We start from the raw sequence: 20,225 nt of genomic DNA, 5'->3' as shown, positions 1-20,225 counted from the left end.
ATTTAATTTAAGCCCAAAAAGAAGTCACCAGAAGTGTACTTTCGTTCGTTCGTTTCAGCCGAAAGACGTCCACTGCTGGACAGGCCACAAGGATTTCCACAAAGACCGGACCGCTCGCATCCAGGCACCTCCCGCAACCTTCACCAGATCGTCAGTCCACCTAGTAGGAGGCCTGCACCTGCCAAGTTTACTTTAGTTAGATTTTAATTTTTCTCTTTTTTTTTCGTTACTTTTTTTAAGTCCCGCGTGACTATTTCTGTAATTGCAGAGACCTGAAAATAATTTTCTGTGTGTGTGGGACATAGAGTGAAAAATATAATCGAACCCAGAACCTCTCGAATTCTCGTGTCACGAAAGCAACTCACTGACCATCAACGTCGCGAATTGAATTTAACAGCAATATTCAAAGCATATCCCTCAAAATAGAGCACTTTGTATTCATAACACCTTCAAGGCTTCATACAAATACATACAACATTGTTCCACAGCCGAATGACATTTGGCCCTAAGTAGGGCGCACCGAATTTTACATCGAAAACATTGCATTACTCAATATTAAATTGAATTTTGCATTCCTAGCTTAGTTCTTTGTATGGTGAAAATGCTGCTGTTCGAATTATTAAAACTTGAGTCCTATTTGTATGATAGCACGGTTGATAATAGGGTTGCGGGTAAGAACCTTTTGCCCTGTTGCGCAGGCGCTGGGTCCGTTCATTACGACTTAACAATGAAGGTGTGGTTACTAGTTTACACATTTGCACAATAAGTGGATTTAGGTATTGTTATCGGTTGTTTGTGGTGTGTCTATGACTTCAAACGTGTGGAAATATATAAAACTCAAAGGTGACTGACTGACTGATTGACCGACATAGTGATCTATCAACACACAGCCCAAACCACTGGACGAATCGGGCTGAAATTTGGCATGCAGTTAGATGTTATGACGTAGGCATCCGCTAAGAAAGGATTTTACGAAGCTCCACCCCTAAGGGAATAAAACGGAATCCACGCGTGCGAAGTCGCTAGCAGCCGCTAGTTTTCCAATAAACCTAGTTGAACTGCGTTCAACAACTTGAGGACCATGTACGAGTATCTTTGGACAGACTCTGGAGATACCTACATGAGAGATTATAAATGTCCCTAGGTAGTTATTAATATTTTTAGTATCTGTAGTTTTTGACCCAAAATGTATACAGATAAAGTCCTGAACTAGACACGAAACCTACATATTTTTTTATAAACACGATCTTTATAAATTCAAATTACTAAAAATATCCAGAAAATGTTTGAAATGCTGAAACAGAAAAAGATTTGGAGTGCCTTGCAAACCAATTTATTTGGATTTGTAAGATACGAGTTAATGGATCAGGCCTTTTTGAATCTTCTATTACAAGAATCAAAATAAAACTCATCACATCAACATTATTAAAAAGAAAATCAAATGCATGCAGCGTGTGAGGTCTACCCAAAACTTCAAACTTCATAACACGCAAACAATTACAGTCAAAATTAGAGTCAATATTATTGTATCCCTGACAGGCTAATTCCGAATCCCACTGACCTATTAAACTGACTGACCCACATCCAAGATGGCCGCCCATCGCGGCGCCTTTGATCCTAATCGGATTATCGTAATTTGTAAGCAATTTGTAGCAGCCACCGTTGATGTAAAGCACGTCAAGCTTGACACTGTGGCGTCTTATCTCGTTGTGTTAAGGGCTGTTTTGCAACAAAATGCATAGGCTGATGTGCTCTTTGGAAGTTCAATTCTATTTCATCTTTTTATAGTTCTCAGTGAATTATCATTCCCTCACGCTATGTAACGGGAAGGTTGGGGGAGGTCTGGATGACTTTCAAATTTGACTCTTTCACACGTCAATTTTTAAAGTATTCGAAGAAAATTAAGCAGGGTTTGGAGTTTATGCAAATAACAGTCCAAGTTTTCAACATTTTTAAGGCTGAGTTGCACCATCAAACTTTAACTTTGACAAACGTCAAAAATCTATCAAACTCCATACAAAAAACGCCGGTTATCATTGTTGTCACGATTTAACGGTAATATGGTGGTGCAACGCAGCCTCAGTGTTTTAAGGGTTACCTAAGTCTGTAGGTATCAATACAAATTTTCGGATTCAGAAAATAATTATTTATTAAAGACTGTAGTTATCACAAGGCAGATGACCTATTACAGGCTGCAGGAAGTAGCTGGATGCAGGCTGCTACGCACCAGTCAATCTGAAATCCATTGGTGAATCCATTAGTTTTATAACTTATTAACATTCTGAATAGACAAAAACCTCCCACGCCGCTATCATAAAATGTCCACTACATCTTCATTACTTTTTATGAAACTATCTTCTGTCATGGCAGAAGCCTATTACCCTTGTCCATTCCAGTAACCTATGGCATATCTAATCTAAATAAATTGAGTTGTCCAATGTCAGCGACCCGGAGTCCATTATAATTATGATAATCCACTGTCTGATAACATATTGGATTAGCCCAAACAAATTTACGACAGTTCGGCCTATGGTTTAGGGCAAGCGTACATTTGGTGCGATGCTACAGAAGTTGTATGATCAAGCGTATTCGATAGTAGGAAAAAAATATTTCACAGAAAAAAAGGTCAGCTAAAGAACATAAATTATGATGAAGTCTTGTGACACCGTTTCAAAAGTGCATACTTAAGATACATTGGGAACAAAATAAAACGTCACGTGTAAAATAAATAAGACTCACGAGTATAAATGCTGATGTTTGAGGGATGAAAAATTATATGTCTGTAACTCTTGCGCGGGTATTCGTATGCTACGAATGAGAACAAGAAATCCGTCTCTTACAGTCATATACTGACATATTATGTATAATGCAAGAAGACACTGACAACGCTGAAGACCTGCAGGTTGATAACGCCACTCTTGTAGCGGAGTTTTGGGTTGACACTATGAAGGTTTTTTGTCGTAATTTATCTTCAAATATTATATCTCCCCACTGGATCACCTCCCTTTATATCCAGGCGCCCGCGCTGACGCGAGGCGTCAAACCTAATTTTTGTTTGATGGCTTTTTGATTGGTTCCCTACCGGTCCCATGGATATGCTCCAAAACATAGCGCAATTAACCATTAGTTCTTTGTCGTGTTATTAGTTTTTTGTCGGCGTTCGGTAGGTGAAACTTTGATGGATAGTTGTTTGAAATGAAGGCTCTATCCCAGTCTGGTGGGAACAGAACCCTTTATCTTCGTTAGTTCTTCTATAAAAACATAACTCTCCTTCTGGCGCAGTCGGGTAAAAACAGAAAAAAAAATAGAAGAAAAGAAAATGTCACATTTTAGAATTGGACAATTATGACATAATCATTTCATCATAACCGCTTCTTTATTTCCAGCAGATTGTGTTGTGTTTGTAGGTAACTTCACCTAACTTTTAGTCAACATTTTAAAGAAATCTCTAACATCCTTTGTTGGGTCTTTTGTACTAAATAAATTTATTCTTTCTTTCTCTCTAATAACTCAAAGAAAGCTCGTAAGATTGTCCAAATTCCTACGCTTTCCCATACAAACCACCATCGCGAGAATCGTGAGAACCATACATTGAATTAATTGCCGTTCCTGTCGGTCTAAAGTTCTAGGCCGAGGACACACTGCCGACCCATCCCCGACTAAGCATTAATTATTCACGCTTCATCCAAAAAAATCTAAACACCTTTTATCCAGGACAAAGTGCATTGCGAATTTTTAGCGAGGGAAGGGTCAATAAAATCATCCAGGTGTTTCGTCACTCGTTCTAAGTGGGAGGAACTCTGAGAATCCAGGCACAGTCTTCAACTCCAGTCTGTCCTGACATAACCCAATATAGACTCTATTTATGAGCCGTCATTACGTCATCAAAGATGCACTAATTCTTCAACCCCTTTTAAACGAAAAGTATATGAAAATAAATAAGATTCGCTACTTCGAAACAATGCTGTTAACATTGTTTTTATGGTGAAAGACTAAAAAACTCGTCAGAAAAGCTCTATCACCAACAGAAAAATCTGCCCCAACTGGAAACCGAACCTAAGACTAGTCTTACCACTAGACCACAGTCTAACATGTTTTTGTCTGTGACAAACAATATACGTTATTTAGGTCACACAGCAGGACAATAATACGGTCTATCCAGCAAGTCTGCACTCACCCTTAGGCAATTCTCACTGTATTCAAATACCCCCGTATTTGGTTTAATCCCGGTGCGTAATAAATTTAAACTCAGTCTATGGTAAGCAGAATTTGCCAGTATCGAATGGCGGGAACGGTGGCAGGAGCGGTATTGCAAACTTGCGAACTACGTTACCATACGGGCGCTATCAGTATAGCGTCATTCATTATACATAGATAGGTACCTACTTCAGCAATGTAAATGAGTAATGATGAAAATTGATTTGCCTCAACTCTCAATAAAAATCAAATCATCAATAATTATGTATTGCTCGTTGTGGATAAAAAAAAAGCTTAATTTAAGCTCGTTCAATTTTTCTACGACTTCCAAAATGTACTGCATGGCGTTGACCAATACTAAAAGCATTGTTAGAAAGTTTATCACACGTTATTTCGCTTAAACGCATACCAGCCTCTGTAAAATTTGAAATGAATTTGTGTGAGAGTACAATAATATTCTACGCCGACTCTAAATAGATGTCTTCTTCAAAAAGAGTCGACTGATATTTAACAATACAATAATTCGAAAAAAAAAATAGTGTCAGACGCATGGCTGGAGCAGTGTTATTTAAAATTTTAAAAACAATAACCCCCCTTCTGGTGCAGGCGGGTAAAACCATCTTCATACTGCAAACCGTAGACCAAGAGAATATGTCTGTCAGCAAATACTTACCAATTATGTGGATTGATACTTAACTGAGTACTGTCAATGTATTTTCATATTCCACTGCGGTACATATTGGCAACGTCAGTGACCGAAACACGTTGGCCATTCAAAAACAATAGGTCGTTCTAAAATATGCCTTGCGTGTGGGCCAAGTGGCGAGAGACAAGAGTGAGTTTAAAATCACTTGTAAGTAAATGTAGGACCACCACGAGTGGTCGAGTGGCGACTACGGGCCGGAAAAGGAAATAGGGAAAAAGGAAAAGCTTTTACTGTATGGCTCCTAAAGTTTATAATAAATTGCCAAAAAAGTTAAGAGAGGCCACCTTGAACACTTTTCGCAAAGAACTATTGACCATTTTTATAAGTATATCATATTATACATTAACTGAATATTTGACTGATACTAAATTGTAATATAATTTTGACATGATAGTTTTGTAAGCATTAAATTTAAATTCTAAAAATTGACATTGAATTATTATGTTATGTAACTATTAATTTTTGTTTGTATCTTTATATGGGACTAATAATTTGTACGCCACTCATAGGCCAAACATAGAGCTCTACCCATTATTATGTACCACCTGAATTCTACATTTACCTATGTTTTACAAATAAATGATTTGATTTGATTTGATTTGATTTGGAATGTCTGCAGGTCCCCCACTAGGTGGACCGACGATCTGGTGAAAACCTGAAAGCGGGCAACGCACAACCGGTCATTGTGGAAATTTTCTGCTCGCTTTGATCGTCGTCCAGTCAGCCGCCCAATCTCAGTCAACCGCCCGCTTTAGACAGCCGCCCGCCCTAACGGCTCATCGTAGACTAACTTCGCGGTTTCCCAAAAAGCTTTGTATTAATTTTCTTGAGATTTCTGAGCATTTCCATCTCTTAGTTCACATCTTAAGTCTTAATCTTAGGTAGGTAAATGCATAGGAAGCAGTAAATGTACTTGTTTGTGTATCATTCGTCTTCACTCCTCAATATAATTTACTGGTTCATTGTTCAGTTGATGCAGCCAAAAAATGGCTTGTTATTTCATAGACTAGATACAACAAAAAAATTCAATAATAAAATAAGAAACTATGTAAACATTTGATTTTTCCCGAAAAACTCAGAATCATTCTATACTGTAAGGTTTAGAAAACCATATCTTGCACTCTGTTTTTTCATTTCTAATTAATTTTCCTCAGTGGTGCGTTTAACCTCTGTTATCGTTGACATTGACAGTTTTATTGACATTTAATTTATCCATCGAACCTGTACCCCGCTTGTGACTTGCGTACGCGCAGCGCACAACAATCCGCCAAAACCGCCGCAGGCTAGCTGTGCCAAGTGTAACAATACCTACTTTCGCATAAACCTCATTACTGACATTGTGGAAATACTTGGAAGATAGATTTAAACTACCACAACACTAACCAACGTAAACATGTACCTATTGTATTAGTAAATACCTAAATTAATGTAAGTAAGGCTTGTAATGTTTTATTAGAATGAGCAAGGTCCTAACACAGGTATTAAAAAGGAGACCTCGATATGTGTAACGTAAATGACTGATTATAAAGTTAAAGATCATTAATTTTAATTTTCACAGCAATTTTAGTGTGATCTTCAAATTTGCATGGACATAAGCCTCAAAGCTGCAAACTGAGCACGAATTATTTGTAGTTTTTTTTTTATTTGAATTAATCTACGTACCCAGTTACTTGATAAACTTTTTTTATAAATACACAACTAGGTACATTGTATTTACTTATAATTTTTTCACAGATTTCGCGTACTTTTTTTTTAGCTGGCTGTAAGGTACTGTTTTTGTTGCAAACAGCCAGAGCATCAGTTTTTCTTTTTCAAAAAACTTGTTACAACAAGCGCACAAGCAAATTAAGTTATTTATAACTCGCTCATCCATCAAACTGATCACCGATACAAAAGGTATTGTGTTCGATTCCCGGCGAGCACATTAATCGTGGCCACAGCACAAAAGTATCAGCCAATTTATAACAAACTACGCTTAATTGAAACCGTTTTCGAACTTCTCTACTTAACCTACATTAATATGTTAGTTCTTGCAACTCACGAAGGCGAGTGATTGGGTGTGTACATGTTACATTATTGTACATGCACATAACTATAGTTCTATCAAAATTTTTGAAAAATGAACAGTATCGAGCCACCACACACGTAAAGCTCACTCGCCTTCGTGAATTGCAACAACTATAATACATTAGTCAAACGATTCTGAAACGTCGACTGGCAAAAATTGGAACTGTTATTAGTAGCCACTATTATTAGTAGCTCCCTCCCTTCTTGTCAGTGTTTACAATATTAATAAAAGTAATTGCCAATATTATATGATTTTTACTTGGATAGAGACAAAAAAAAGTTTGCTAAAAGTTAAGTTTGGTAAAAGTTGTTCATGTTATTGCACAATATGAAAAGATTATTATCTTAGGACATGCTCTACCATCATTATTTTTAGATTTTTTTATTTAAACGTAAGAAACCAGCCAGCATTTGAGTGTCCTGTCTGTTTTCCCTACACCCTGGCATGGTTGAGTAACGCATTTCGCGGGTAGTGTAGAAATTGTCATGCAATGGGCCCATTCATTAGCATTTCGTGCTGATTGGTCGTCCGTCTACGTTCGGTGTTAATGAAGACGAGCTAATGTAATAAATTGGTTAACTAGTCATGATGGTATGTAGAAACGGCCTGATCATCACTTACCATCAGGTGAGATACAGGAAAAGAGCTTCCTCGTTGTAAAAAAAAACGACGGCTCACAAACCACGTATTCACCCAAGAGCACCCGCCCAAAATGTCAATGGGTGCTCTAAGTGGAATAGATCAGGTTCTATTCGTGCAGGTGCTATTTTTACGGGTGCTCAAAGTGGAGTAAGTTTCACAAACAGCATGGAAAGAAGGAAAGAAAAACTCATTGTGCTAAACATTCTATTCATAAATAAATAAATGTTAAGAACTACTTGCGAAGCTACTTGTAAAATGATGCTTAGAAAAAAAATTGTCTGATTGCACTTAGAGTCCTAGACGGTAATAAATATAGACCGCATCAAAAGAGGCATTTTGTGTAAAGTAAATATTTTTTACAAAGAAATAAAATCGACTCCAAAATGCGTAGTTACTAAAAAGTAGAAAAAATAACCAGCCAAGTGCCAAGGTTAAAAAACGTATAAAATTTTCCGGCACTCTTATAATGTCAACTCGTAGGTACTTTTTACTCGACTACGTTAATGTTCAAAATTTAGTATTACTTCTAACATCGTTATAAAATCTATATTTTCTATTACTTAATATTATAAATGCGAAAGTAACTCTGTCTGTCTGTCTTGCTTTCACGCCTAAACCACTGAACCGATTTTGATGAAATTTCGCATAGAGATAGTTTGAGTCCCAGGAAAGGGCATAGGATAGTTTTTATCCCGGTTATTGAAACGGACGCGCGCGATGAAGTTTTCCTGTGACAGACAAAATTCCACGCGGGCGAAGCCGCGGGCGGAAAGCTAGTAATGTTATAAGTGATACAAATATGTATAAATAAAAAGGCAGCTCTATAAGGCAATAGAGCAAGACAAGTTTTGTGCTTTGTATTTATTTAAATTTCGCAAACGTACTCATTATGCCAAAAGCAAATCAAATATACATAGATCATGATACGGCATTACAATACAGTAGACATAAGTAGTTGTTTTATTTCAAAACAGCTGATACGATCTCGATTAAAAAAATGCTTACGATCGATTACCGAAACAACGCAATCCACCTGGCCGCATCGATACAATCGAGAACTCGATACTTGCGTCATTACAATCTATCCGGATTAGTGATGTGGGGAAATAAACTCGATGTAACTTTTTATCGATATTTATTAAAAAGCATTCAGGCATAAAAGAAAAACTTAAAAATAAAGTACAATCTAATTACTAAACATACTGACGGAAAGGTACGACATTTTGCATTTGCTCTACATTTTTAAATGTCATGCAACTACAATAAATATGACGATTTTAACAAGTGTAATTACTTATGTATAATATTCTCTTTTGTTCCTTAAAAGAAGCAAGACGTAAAGTAAATGCATGTACCATAAATATTTGTCAAATTGGTACCTATTAAAATGTTAACTTTATCGACAAAGAAAATAGCAATTTTATCGAATAACACACAACACTAATCCAGATTATAGACTACATTGTCACAACCGACCTGTGTACGCAAACATAACTTTGCTAATCGAACTTCAAGCTTATTACAAAGCACTAAAGCTTACGAAAGCTCTCAAAACAATTAATTCAAGGTTCTACGACGTACTTTTACAAGAATTTGTACTATTGAATTAAGATTTTAGATCAGGTAGCTGGATTGTCACTGTACTTGATTAACTGAAGGAATTTAGCTATTTCAAGCTTGATCAGTATGCAAAAAGTTAAATACGATGTTTGTGACTTGCAGATTAGAATAAATTAAAAGGTTTTTTCTATAATATGATCACTTTGTAATTTACATAAAAATAGAGGGCCAAAAATACTTATAACAATAAAAGTTAGTTTTTTGGCTCCAATGCCTTTCGAGATTATGGCACATTACTTATCTTTATTTTTTCTATTAAGTGATCTAGCTAATGTATTTAAATAATCAACATAAATCATCAGGAAATAATCACACAGTATTATAACGACATGAAAATCCTATTGTACTATACTATGCACAATTTTCATATCGACTACAGGAAGCTACTACGTAACACAATCGATTAAATCGCGACATCGAGTTTATTCATTTTATTACAATACCCGAGTTCTCATTATTGTTCTTATCAACCGAACCCTGATGTGTCCATCAAGTTTTTTCTGCGATCCGATCGAGTTTCGACCTCAATCGATTAATTAAAAGGAAACTCACTCATTATTAACCTCAGAGATTATCAAAATGATATCAATCTACGAATTTCAACTAAAGTAAAAGTACTGACCCCATTGTGAGGCTTTTACTCTCATCCATAGAGAATTGCGGTTTCTAATCTAAGAACAAAACACTGTCAAATTGATTTCAAACCAATCCGAAACCATTTTTAAACAGAGGTCGAACCGCAAAGTTCAAATATGCTCCCATAAAATAATCAATCATTTCTTTGTTACAGATCCACGTCGGTACTGCTGACCTACAAAAAAATAAATACACCAGATACGAACGAGAAAAAAGATCCAATCACTTGGATGTAGACCGAACGATGACAGATTAGACAGTGGCAAGCCGCACAGCGAGATACCTTGGCGCATCCAGACGAATTAAAAAACAAAATGTCAAAATTACGCGCGCGCAGTTGATTCGAAATTTGAAAATGTGCGTGAGTGTCACCTAGGGTTGGTCAAAGAATAAACATGGCGCACAAAGTGAAGAGCAACCATTACATAGCCACGCACAGATCTGGCGTGGACTCGCCATCGTCGGGAGCTTATTTACACAGAGCCTCTTCTAGAGACGAAAATGATAGTCATCGAGCTCCCTCAGAAAGGACATTGTCGGAATACACGGTAAGTATAATTAATTATACGTCTTGTATAACACTTTATAGAGAGGCCTTGTGTTCCAGTATTCATTTTGGAACATTATTATGTAGTTAAACCTACTAATACACAACTTTAAAAAAAAGAAAATTATTTTAAGTCCCTATTATTATCTAGTAGCAAGGTAATGCAGTTGTGCACGTACTTACTTACATAATTACAGACTATAAACAATGCTGAGCTATTTATTCGACCACGTAGTAAATAGCAATCATTACACTTCCATGTAGGCAGCAAACTATCAATTGTTATTGCAACGTCAACACTTCCTTAATCTTTGTCAGAGACGCGAAAAAACTTTATTTGTTAATCCGCAGCATTGTAGATCAAAACGATAATGATTGACTAACTAATGCTGCTTAACGCATAATAGATGTGTATTAAATTCAACCTTGATCTATTGCATTGTTTTTATCGTTCCGGAATCGATCTACTCTAATTTACTAAAATGGCATAGGTTTTGACGTCAATTACCGACTACAATTTTACATAACTACTGTGGTGCACCTGCTCTATTATTTTTGTATGCTATGTTTATAAAACAGTAATGATTATTAATGAGACACGTATAGGCTCCAAATATGTAGATATTTTAATACTATGTTCATTTGTATGACATACCCAAACAGCTGGTGGTTCCTGTACTGCCCTATGAAGCCAGCTACTTTTGTGGGATTGAATCCGTTTAGAAACTTATGCTGGTGTGATGAATATGCGAGGTTATAGTTAGTTTGGGTTATGCAGCAGTAGACTTTTGGCCTCCGATAAAATACAGACATTCCTAATTTTCTATGTAAGTGTAACAGTTTGGACAACTAAAATGAAAATAGTAAGACACGGGTCCTAACGCGACGTTTATTAATGACAGTCTGCTTGTGACCACGGCTGCAGCATAGCAGCTGAAACGTCAAGCCGTGAGTACATAATGTAACTCATTTATAAACGTCGCGTTAAGACCCGTGTCTTAGGCTGAGTTGCACCACCTAACTTTAACGGTAACTACTTACTTTTGAATGGAGTTTGACAGATTTTTGACGTTTTTCAAAGTTAAAGTAAGATGGTGCAACCCAGCCTTACTATTTTAGTTGAAATGGAACGCGAAAGTTTAAAATCTTATAGTTTGAACAACAATTAAAAATACCTTACTTTCGATAATTCTGTAGGTGAAACTGCTCATAAACAAAACTTATTTGAAAGAAGACCACGGAGACGTGTTTTTGGAAAAGGGCACATTTCAAAATACTTCGTTATTTTAACGTGAAGTTCATAATGAAACAAGATCGGCCAGCACACGTCCAGCAAAACAGATGTGATTTATTTCTGACGCGGCAAATGGCGTTTCCTGCGCGATTAAACGCCGCAGAAACGCGATGCTAATATTGAATGTTTGACGGACCGCGGGGTGTGGTCTAATTTACGAAAAATAAGCGACTTTTACGACATTCTTCATTATTTTTAAAATTATTGTCTTATTTTGCAAACACTAGTGTGTGTCGTTATAACAGTTACAAGTTAGAACCTACCTACACGATAAAAAAAGAACTCGAAATCAGCTTAATCAAATTTCAGGAAGTTAGAAAGTTCACAATTCTTATTCAGCCCACACAAATAGACCATGCCCTCGGCTGCTGTTTATATTCTGTATTCCCTAGAAATAAAATGTTAGATCCAAGTTTCTTGTTGCAGTCTTTATAATCATAACCAGCCATGGTTGTTGAGTGACATTAGAGCTGAAACGGCTACTATGCCCGTAACTGTCCTGAAAACGGCTTATTTACGGTTAAAGAATTAGAATCTGCAGTAAATTAACGCGTAATTACAAATTAATCATGTCAAAATCGCTCCCTCCTATCCTTAAGGCGATTAGAGTCCTCAATCCGCGCCAAATGGGCATTTTGTAAAGCCTACTCCTCTTTTACTGCTGGACAGAAATAGTTGAAAAAAATATATGTTAAACAACAGTTCAAGGACTACAGGGCAGATATGTACCATCCTAGACTGCATCTCACTTAACACCAGGTGCGATTGCGGTCAAATACCTGCCTTGTCTACATAAAAAAAAAAAAAAAAAAAAAAAACATTTGTGACGTTTGAATTTTCGCTACGTCTCTTTGTTTTGGATTAAAAAAATAAATACGGGACATCGATTTTTTACTTAAATTCCCTACTCCTCCAAAACGGCTATGTTAATTTAAAAGATTTTTGCACGAATAGATTAGGAATTCTTTAATCTTTAAATGACACGTTGCGTTTTTCAATCGAACATTACTTTCATTCATAAATTTTACTTTTGATAAATTCCGAACGTTTTGCTGTTGAGGGGGCCTTCGCGGGGTGCGGGCGGCAGTCGGCCGCTGGCCTTCAGACGGGGAGGTTGTGTCACTCGCTGCAAACTGACATTAGCGATCAAAATGAATTTTTTCTTTGGCTGAGTTGCACCACCTGACGTGACCTAACTTTGACCGTAGCTTTGGCGATAACCGGTGTTTTTTTTTTGTCATCTAGCCTAGTTGTCGTCAGGAAGTTGGTCTAACTAATTCAGCTTGCAAGATTCCACCCGAACAAACATTTATGTAATTACCTACATACATCATAAATTGCAAGCTAAATAAAAGCTTGTAATAAAGTCGGGTTTGTTCAAATTTCGAGAACGACTGAACCGACAAAAGCATTAGAAAATTTACGAAAAATAAAATAAAATTTTATCCCGTACAAAATGTTCATGGATTTTGTTATTTTTATTAAATACCTTTACGCCTGAGTTAACTGACACCGACATCAAGGTTCATCAATTTAAGTTTAAAATAATAGGCAGTAATGTATGAAGAAAGAGCTTCTATTCTGTATCTACCTATGCCCGTGTATTTTTGATCGGTGTCAAATCGGAGTTTTTGGTGCGGGGTACGCGGGTGTTGCTCGCGGCGTGAAGGTCAAACGCCCAAGGTCATTGAGGACTCTAATCGCCTTAAGCCCCACCACGGTGCCACATACCGTATTGTTTGGCGTTTCACTGATGTAATACGCCGCGGAACATTTCAACCTTCCGAACGGCATTGCCGATCTGCATTCGACTTTAATCGGTTATTAACTCCACAATGCGTTTCAACTCAGCCAGAGTATATTCTGGGAACGGTTTGTCGTTGTAAGGCATTTGTAGGTGAATCAATTGCGCGTTAAAGTTATAAATGGCTTGGTTGGTTGTAGTTCCGTTTTGGTATGAATTAAAATGGTCCATTTATCAGGCCACACAAAGGGACAAATCCTCATAGTACACACTCATTATAAATTAACGTAGACCTAGCTACAATTGAACAACAAAAGGTCAAAGAATTATATTGGTTTTAACTAGGTTTAGTCTAAAATTTTAATGCAATCTACACACCAAACCAAGTATCTTAATAAAGTCTTTTATTCAGATACTTGGTTTGCCTGGAGACGTCAAGAAAACACAGATGAACAGAACGAAAACAGAGATGGTTAGACGCCAACGCTGAAGGCGGGCTTGGTATAATGTAGAGTCCTTTAGGCTTACAATAATATTTGGCCAATAATATAACCATCCTCTTGTCTTCATTCCAGACGATGGACGAGCGAACGCGGTCACCCTCTGGCGGCGGAGACCAGCGACACAGCGAGCAGCGACACAGCGAACAGCGACACACCGAGCGCAACGGCAGAAGACAGCCCAACGGCTCACCTCGAGCCGACTCTGATGTCTACGTCACCAGTGCCGCGTATAGACCGCCTTCGGAGATCAGGTGAGCACAATGCTTCATTCATTATTTCAACCACAAGACGTCCACTGCTGGCCATAGGCGTCCCCCAATGATTTCCATATCGCCCGGTTGGTAGCGGCCTGCAACTAGCGCCTTCCTGCTACTTTTATGAGATCTTCGATCCATCTTTTGGGTGGACGTCTGGACGTGCAACGCTGCGTTCAAGCTTCATTCATCATAATGAAAATAATTATCGTTTATAAACATAACTGATGACACCACTGGCAAGTGACAGGGCCTTTCTCTACAGTGGTGCCATCTTAGTGAGTGCAAATGCGATAGTCCTCCTGCCACTTGAGCGATCACTAATTGGCGCAGTTTCTTAGCCACTAGTGAGTGACAGGACCTTTCTATACAGTGACGGTAACTTCACCAGTTTGGTCACTAAAACGATAGCCCTCATTGGGTGCGTCCGTTTTAAACAAAAATTTCTGCTGGAAAAGGCCTCTCCTTCTCCAAAGGATTCCACAAAGACTGGCCTACGCAACGCACGGCGAATGTGTGCGAACAAACGCGAGCAATTTTGATTGGTTCGCGAGCGAACATTTCTAGTCTCTTCATACTTTAAAGAAGTAGAATTTTGAATTTGAAGGTATGCAAAATCATTATCATCTGATTGTTTCCTGTTCAAACCTGCCTCATGATAATCAAGGTCCATGATGGCCTGCATCCATAGCTGCAAGCGAACCCAATCACAGCGAGAGTTATCGAGCGACCGACTCACGCGCAGCTTTCATTCAAAAAGCCTTTTGCGAAAAGCAATTTTAGAAAATTGATCCGTATCTACACGCTACGAAAACCTCTTTTACTAGGCAATATGCTCATTGGCATTTGTACACCTTCACATAAAATCGAACAGTAAATAAATAAATTAAGTTACCGCATTATTCGAAGGAGTAAATCTTATTTACTTCTGACCGTTAATTCGAATCCATTACGAAAGCATACGCATTGATCATTCCAACTGTCTCTTTAAAATGGCGGCGATCTGTCACCACTTACCAAGATGTTTTATAGCAAAGTAAATTAATGTTTACCTCGATTAACATTAACAAAAGCCACAACTTCTTATTATTAATATAATTCATTCCCCTAATATGTAAGCCCATAAATTATTTCACGTGATATTTACCTGTGATCTCACCTTTGGGGGCAAACGGAACAGTTACCGGGACTTTTGATAAATCACCTAATAAATAATATCACGCTACGTTGAATTCTTGAGACTCGAGACCATGTAGAGAAATTTCGAGAATTTTCGAGAAACCATGTCCAGAGATGTCCCGAAAAAAGATTACGGTACAAAACTTTCTTTTGGACTTTCAAATAATTTGGCAAATTAACTGAAAATTTGACTCAAATTATTGAAATTACCTTGCCGTGTGTCTTATCAACGCAAAAGACATGATATGTGACAATTTATTCATGGCATTATCTTTAAATTGAACCGTTGCTGATGCAAGATAATGATTTTGAAGTTTTGATTGCTTTTAAGGCTTATTTACCCAATCAGCAGTGTTTTTCTGTAAATCGCTTCACCTTGAATACCTATATGTGATTATTATAATATGGAATGGAACACGACAACAACTTTCACGGACTTGGAATGCAGTAGATACGCTAAATATTGCTATATAATATATGCTTTCAGGTACTTTTCAATATTTTGTAAACATTTCCTCAAGATTTCCCTTGACGAAAAAGAAAACCGCATCTTTTGAAAAGCGCCCGTATTCACAAACAATACTTGCTTAAGTGAAGCATCAAATCGAACGCACAGCGTTGAATAGAGCTCTGTGATGATTGGTTCGTGTTCACACGCACTGTGAGACCTCATAGTAATGTTTGTGAATACGGGCGTAAATCGTTTCTAGAGCAAGAGCTCTCCACTTGTTTTGTAATTTATAGCCTTTTTGCTAAGAATAAAAACTGTTTCTTATTTATCTCCATGTAATTATAGTAGATAGGTACAAATATACATAGCACTATGTCCAAGTTTCAGTACGTCTACCATTCTTTATACATCACGAAACAACAATAAAACTTTACAGTCCCACGTAAACATTCTTTACTATAAAACATGGTATTTCTCGGACGTCATAGTACATACAGCACATCAAGCTATGCTTTCTGGTATCTTATGTAGCTGGAATAAGGTCGATTTTGCGCCAAAAATATGTTCCAACTACAGTACTGTAGTCATGTGATTCAGATGTAAACAGTCAATAGCAGAGATCTTCATAGTACATTGATTATAATTTAATTACGCATATTTCATGGTACAGTTTGCCATTAAATTGCACGATGGAAACATAAAGCAACTGAATAACAGTAGGGTTAGATTACCTAGTTGATTGAACGCAAAAAGTATTTTATTTTAAGTTAGTTTTCGATTTTGGTCCCATAGAGTTATTGCATTTAAAGTAATTTGAACATTACAATTACTATCGAACCGAACAGGTTTTATTTTTCTAAAATACAACAAGCATAGACGTCGTAAAAGTTCACTGGCTCAGAGGCCTTAAGACGCAGTATAACGTCCGTATTCACAAACATTACTATGAGGTCTCACAGTGCACATGGACGCACAGGGTGAGACACGAACCAATCACAGAGCTCTATTAAACGCTGTGCGTTCGATTTGCTGCTTAGCTTAAGCAAGCATTGTCTGTGAATACGGGAGTAAACCATCTGACTATAAGTAGCCCACTTGTTTGCCTCGCCTTCCCTCTGCCAATCCGCACTGAGAGCACCAAGTAGAGTCACAGAACTCACAGAGTATGGTCTAAGCCACCCCACAGTAGAGGCCCAATTCGTGCCCTAAAGTGGGACGTATTTATTTATAGATTTGCTTACTTTGCTTTTGCATTCGTTTTGTAGAATTCTAATCGTAATTGAGCTCTATCAAGCTTTTTATGTAGGTACTATGAAGAGAGCTTTCTGCATCTAACTCTACATTAATATTAAAGAAATTATTAATTTACCGGGAAACGTAACACGTGCTTACATAAAACTTGTTTGTCCGTACGTCCTTCATGTGCTGTGAATAATGTTATATTACTGGTTGAATCGCTGAGTAATAAAACCTTATTATTTGTCTGTTATTATGAAACATGCGTTTAAACAAGATATAGGCAATAAAATTATATTTTATGTTAATCTGAATTTCAGTGCCAATTTGAGACTCTAAAACTGATTTTCATGGAAAGAATTAGATTACATGTAAATGTCCAAATCCACTTCATTTCGTATAATTTCCATTTTGATTAAGTATTTATCAAAGAACGGTTATCTTCCACAAGCCAAAACATACACATTATTCGTAACATTTTCTACTTTTGTGTTTATTATTCTGAAAGTTTATGCACGGTAATAACCGTGGTTTATGGCTTTGGCAGAATTAATAATTAAACTTTTTCCTGTGGCAATTACGATATCGTATAATTAGAAGGTCTATTAGTATCTCTTTAAGTGGCAATATTAGTGTAAACTAAGGTTTGAGTTTTATCTATCTTACAAACAGAAAACTAGACCTACTACTTATTACGAGTACCTTTGCTAGAAATATGCCTACAGATATTTAATTGTCCGCGCCTGTAATAAATACAATACTAACGGTCTGTGAGACAATAAATAGCAGTACTTACTCCCTTAATTACACTCTTTTATCAATTCCTTCCTTTCCAGTCGCAAACCATTCACAATAATAAGAACAATGTTGCTGCAACAGAACTTAAATTCATAAGGGTCTGATTCTGAGACGGCAAAATTGGAAAACATAACTTAAATAAATATCTGCAAGGTCTTAAAGAAATAATAATTCCATAAAAAATATTTGCATTTATAATAAGTAATGGAACAAAAATAGGTACGTGCATTAGTGCATATAACTTGCTTGTACTATAAAACAATATAACCGAATTGATAACCTAATCCTTTTTTAAGACGGTTAAAAAGTTGTCAAATCTTTTGGAGAGCAAGCTCGTAACTCTCATCATAGCGTTACCTGAATTTTAGGTTCTCTGCAAACCCTATCGTTCGTTTCAGCCAAATGACGTCCACTGCTGAACAAAGGCCTCCCCCAAGGATTTCCACAAAGACCGGTACTGCGCCGCCCACATCTAGGCACCTTCTGCGACCTACACCAGATCGTCTGTCCACCTAGTGGGAGGCCCGCCCACCTACACCTTAAAATCAAAATTAGTGGCTTGCCGTTTCGTTAATCAAGGTTTATGTTTAAGAAGTTACATTGATGGTTATTTTAATAGTGATAAGATTAACCTGTGGATGAATCATTAAACATCTTTCATTTGGCAATAGGCTTAAATGATTTAATTTTAGAGATAGTGAAGCAATCAGAATCGAGCCCAGCATTGCGAAATATTGCGAAATAAAACTAAGTGGTTATACCAAATGGACCGAACTATGGGAATCATTAATTTCTCTTACTCAGCTGTCAGCGATCAACTCGTGCGCCGTTTTTCTTGAGTGAGAGGCCTATAATATTACTAGATATTCACTTCCCTACCTAGGTATAATGAAAATGGTTGGAAGGATTTCAACAGTCTGGAAATCTTTAGGTGTAGGAAACTAGGAGTGAACTTTTAGCAGTAGGTAGCTGACGATGAGTAATAAAAGGTAGTTACAAAATTAAGTTACTCTAATAAGTCTAGATGAAGTTGCCTGATATTATTATTTTATCTTCGAACTTAATAAGCATACTAGTTCTAATTATGTATTGATAAGACTTATCAAGCTACAATACTGAGTATTGTCTCTTTAGCGCTGTCACTTGAAGTAGGTACTCGTGATGTGAGCCTAACATGGAAAAACATATAGATTAAAGTAAATAGAGCAAACAAATGAACCCCTTAAGATAAGCTTATTACAAAAAGTTAAACACCCGTTGAACACTTGTTTAAATTGTCATTTAGTATAAAAATGTAACTTTATACCAATGATCAACGTTTGTTTAACTTTTTTGTAATAAAGCCCTAGAACTCTAACATACCCCATCGGTTCCCAACACCTATCCAAAATAACCGCTCAAACATGCCGTCGTGCGACATTAGCGAATTGCAAATTACACCCTTGTTTTAAACATAGTGTAAACATAGCGTCCCAGAAACGCGGCGGTTTCAGCACGTTCCGTTAGGCCGACAAAGCTGTAAACATACAATCATGGAAGATGACTGCGTCGCGATGAGTCATGCCGCTGCACCGATTGCACTCGGTATGGGTAATTTGCCATCAATCTAGGCGTTTAATGCCGAGGTTTTGTTTGGCGTTCTTGGACGGTGCAGACGAGCGGGTTAGACGCGATTAAGCGGCAGTGATAACACCAAATCCTTATGGAAAAGTTTCCTCTGACGAAAAAATACACTCAACACTAAATACTTCAAACACGACCATTTTAATAAGCAGGTACAACAATAAAAGCTCATAAAGACTATATCATGGAAACCCAGGGATGGGAACTTTTGTCTCAGATTCTTCAGGTTTTGGTGCAGATAAAGAGTAAAATCACATTGCACTTGAATCAATGGACACGTTCAGCCTTCGATTTGATAGAGAAAAGTCACCTAGACGTTTTTTAAATAAGATTTTATTTGAGTCTAGAGTCGCAACGCAACAGTCGTTTAACAGATTCGTTCGTTCGTTTCAGCCGAAAGACGACCACTGCTAGACAAAGGCCTCCCCCAAGGATTTCCATAAAGATCGGTCCTGCGTAGCTCTCATCCAGGCACATTGACAGATTGTCTAAAGTTAAATATTAAGGTGACCCTGGTTTAAAAACGCCCGTCTGTCTTTCTCCAATGACGCTCTATAATTCAACACGTCGAGTGCGCCCGCGCATGGATTAGGGAAGATTTAGCAGTAACGGTGATGTAACCTTTCAACATGGTTACTTGTTGCCGACGACCACGGACCACGGGGAACTCTCGGATTTACGTTAGAAATTACTTTCGGTAACTCGTTTCAGGAAAAATATAAAGTTC

The 20,225-nt window shown here is 37.3% G+C and overlaps 1 protein-coding gene across 1 annotated transcript in view; it reads left to right on the top strand.

The window, feature by feature from the left end:
* The window catches only part of LOC114366638 (uncharacterized), a 48,788-nt gene that overhangs the window by 16,488 nt on the left and 12,075 nt on the right, over positions 1 to 20,225 (top strand). The window contains exons 2-3 of the mRNA XM_028323569.1: positions 10,024 to 10,417; positions 14,030 to 14,208. Coding sequence (XP_028179370.1) covers positions 10,265 to 10,417; positions 14,030 to 14,208 — 332 coding nt within the window. The 5' untranslated portion in view covers positions 10,024 to 10,264. The remainder of the gene's footprint in view (positions 1 to 10,023; positions 10,418 to 14,029; positions 14,209 to 20,225) is intronic.

Source organism: Ostrinia furnacalis, unplaced genomic scaffold (genome assembly GCF_004193835.3).
Source record: "Ostrinia furnacalis isolate ACB-3 unplaced genomic scaffold, ASM419383v2 OfSCF0643, whole genome shotgun sequence".
NCBI lineage: Eukaryota > Metazoa > Arthropoda > Insecta > Lepidoptera > Crambidae > Ostrinia > Ostrinia furnacalis.
The sequence above is the reverse complement of the archived record's forward strand: the minus strand, read 5'-3'. Positions and strand labels throughout refer to the sequence as shown.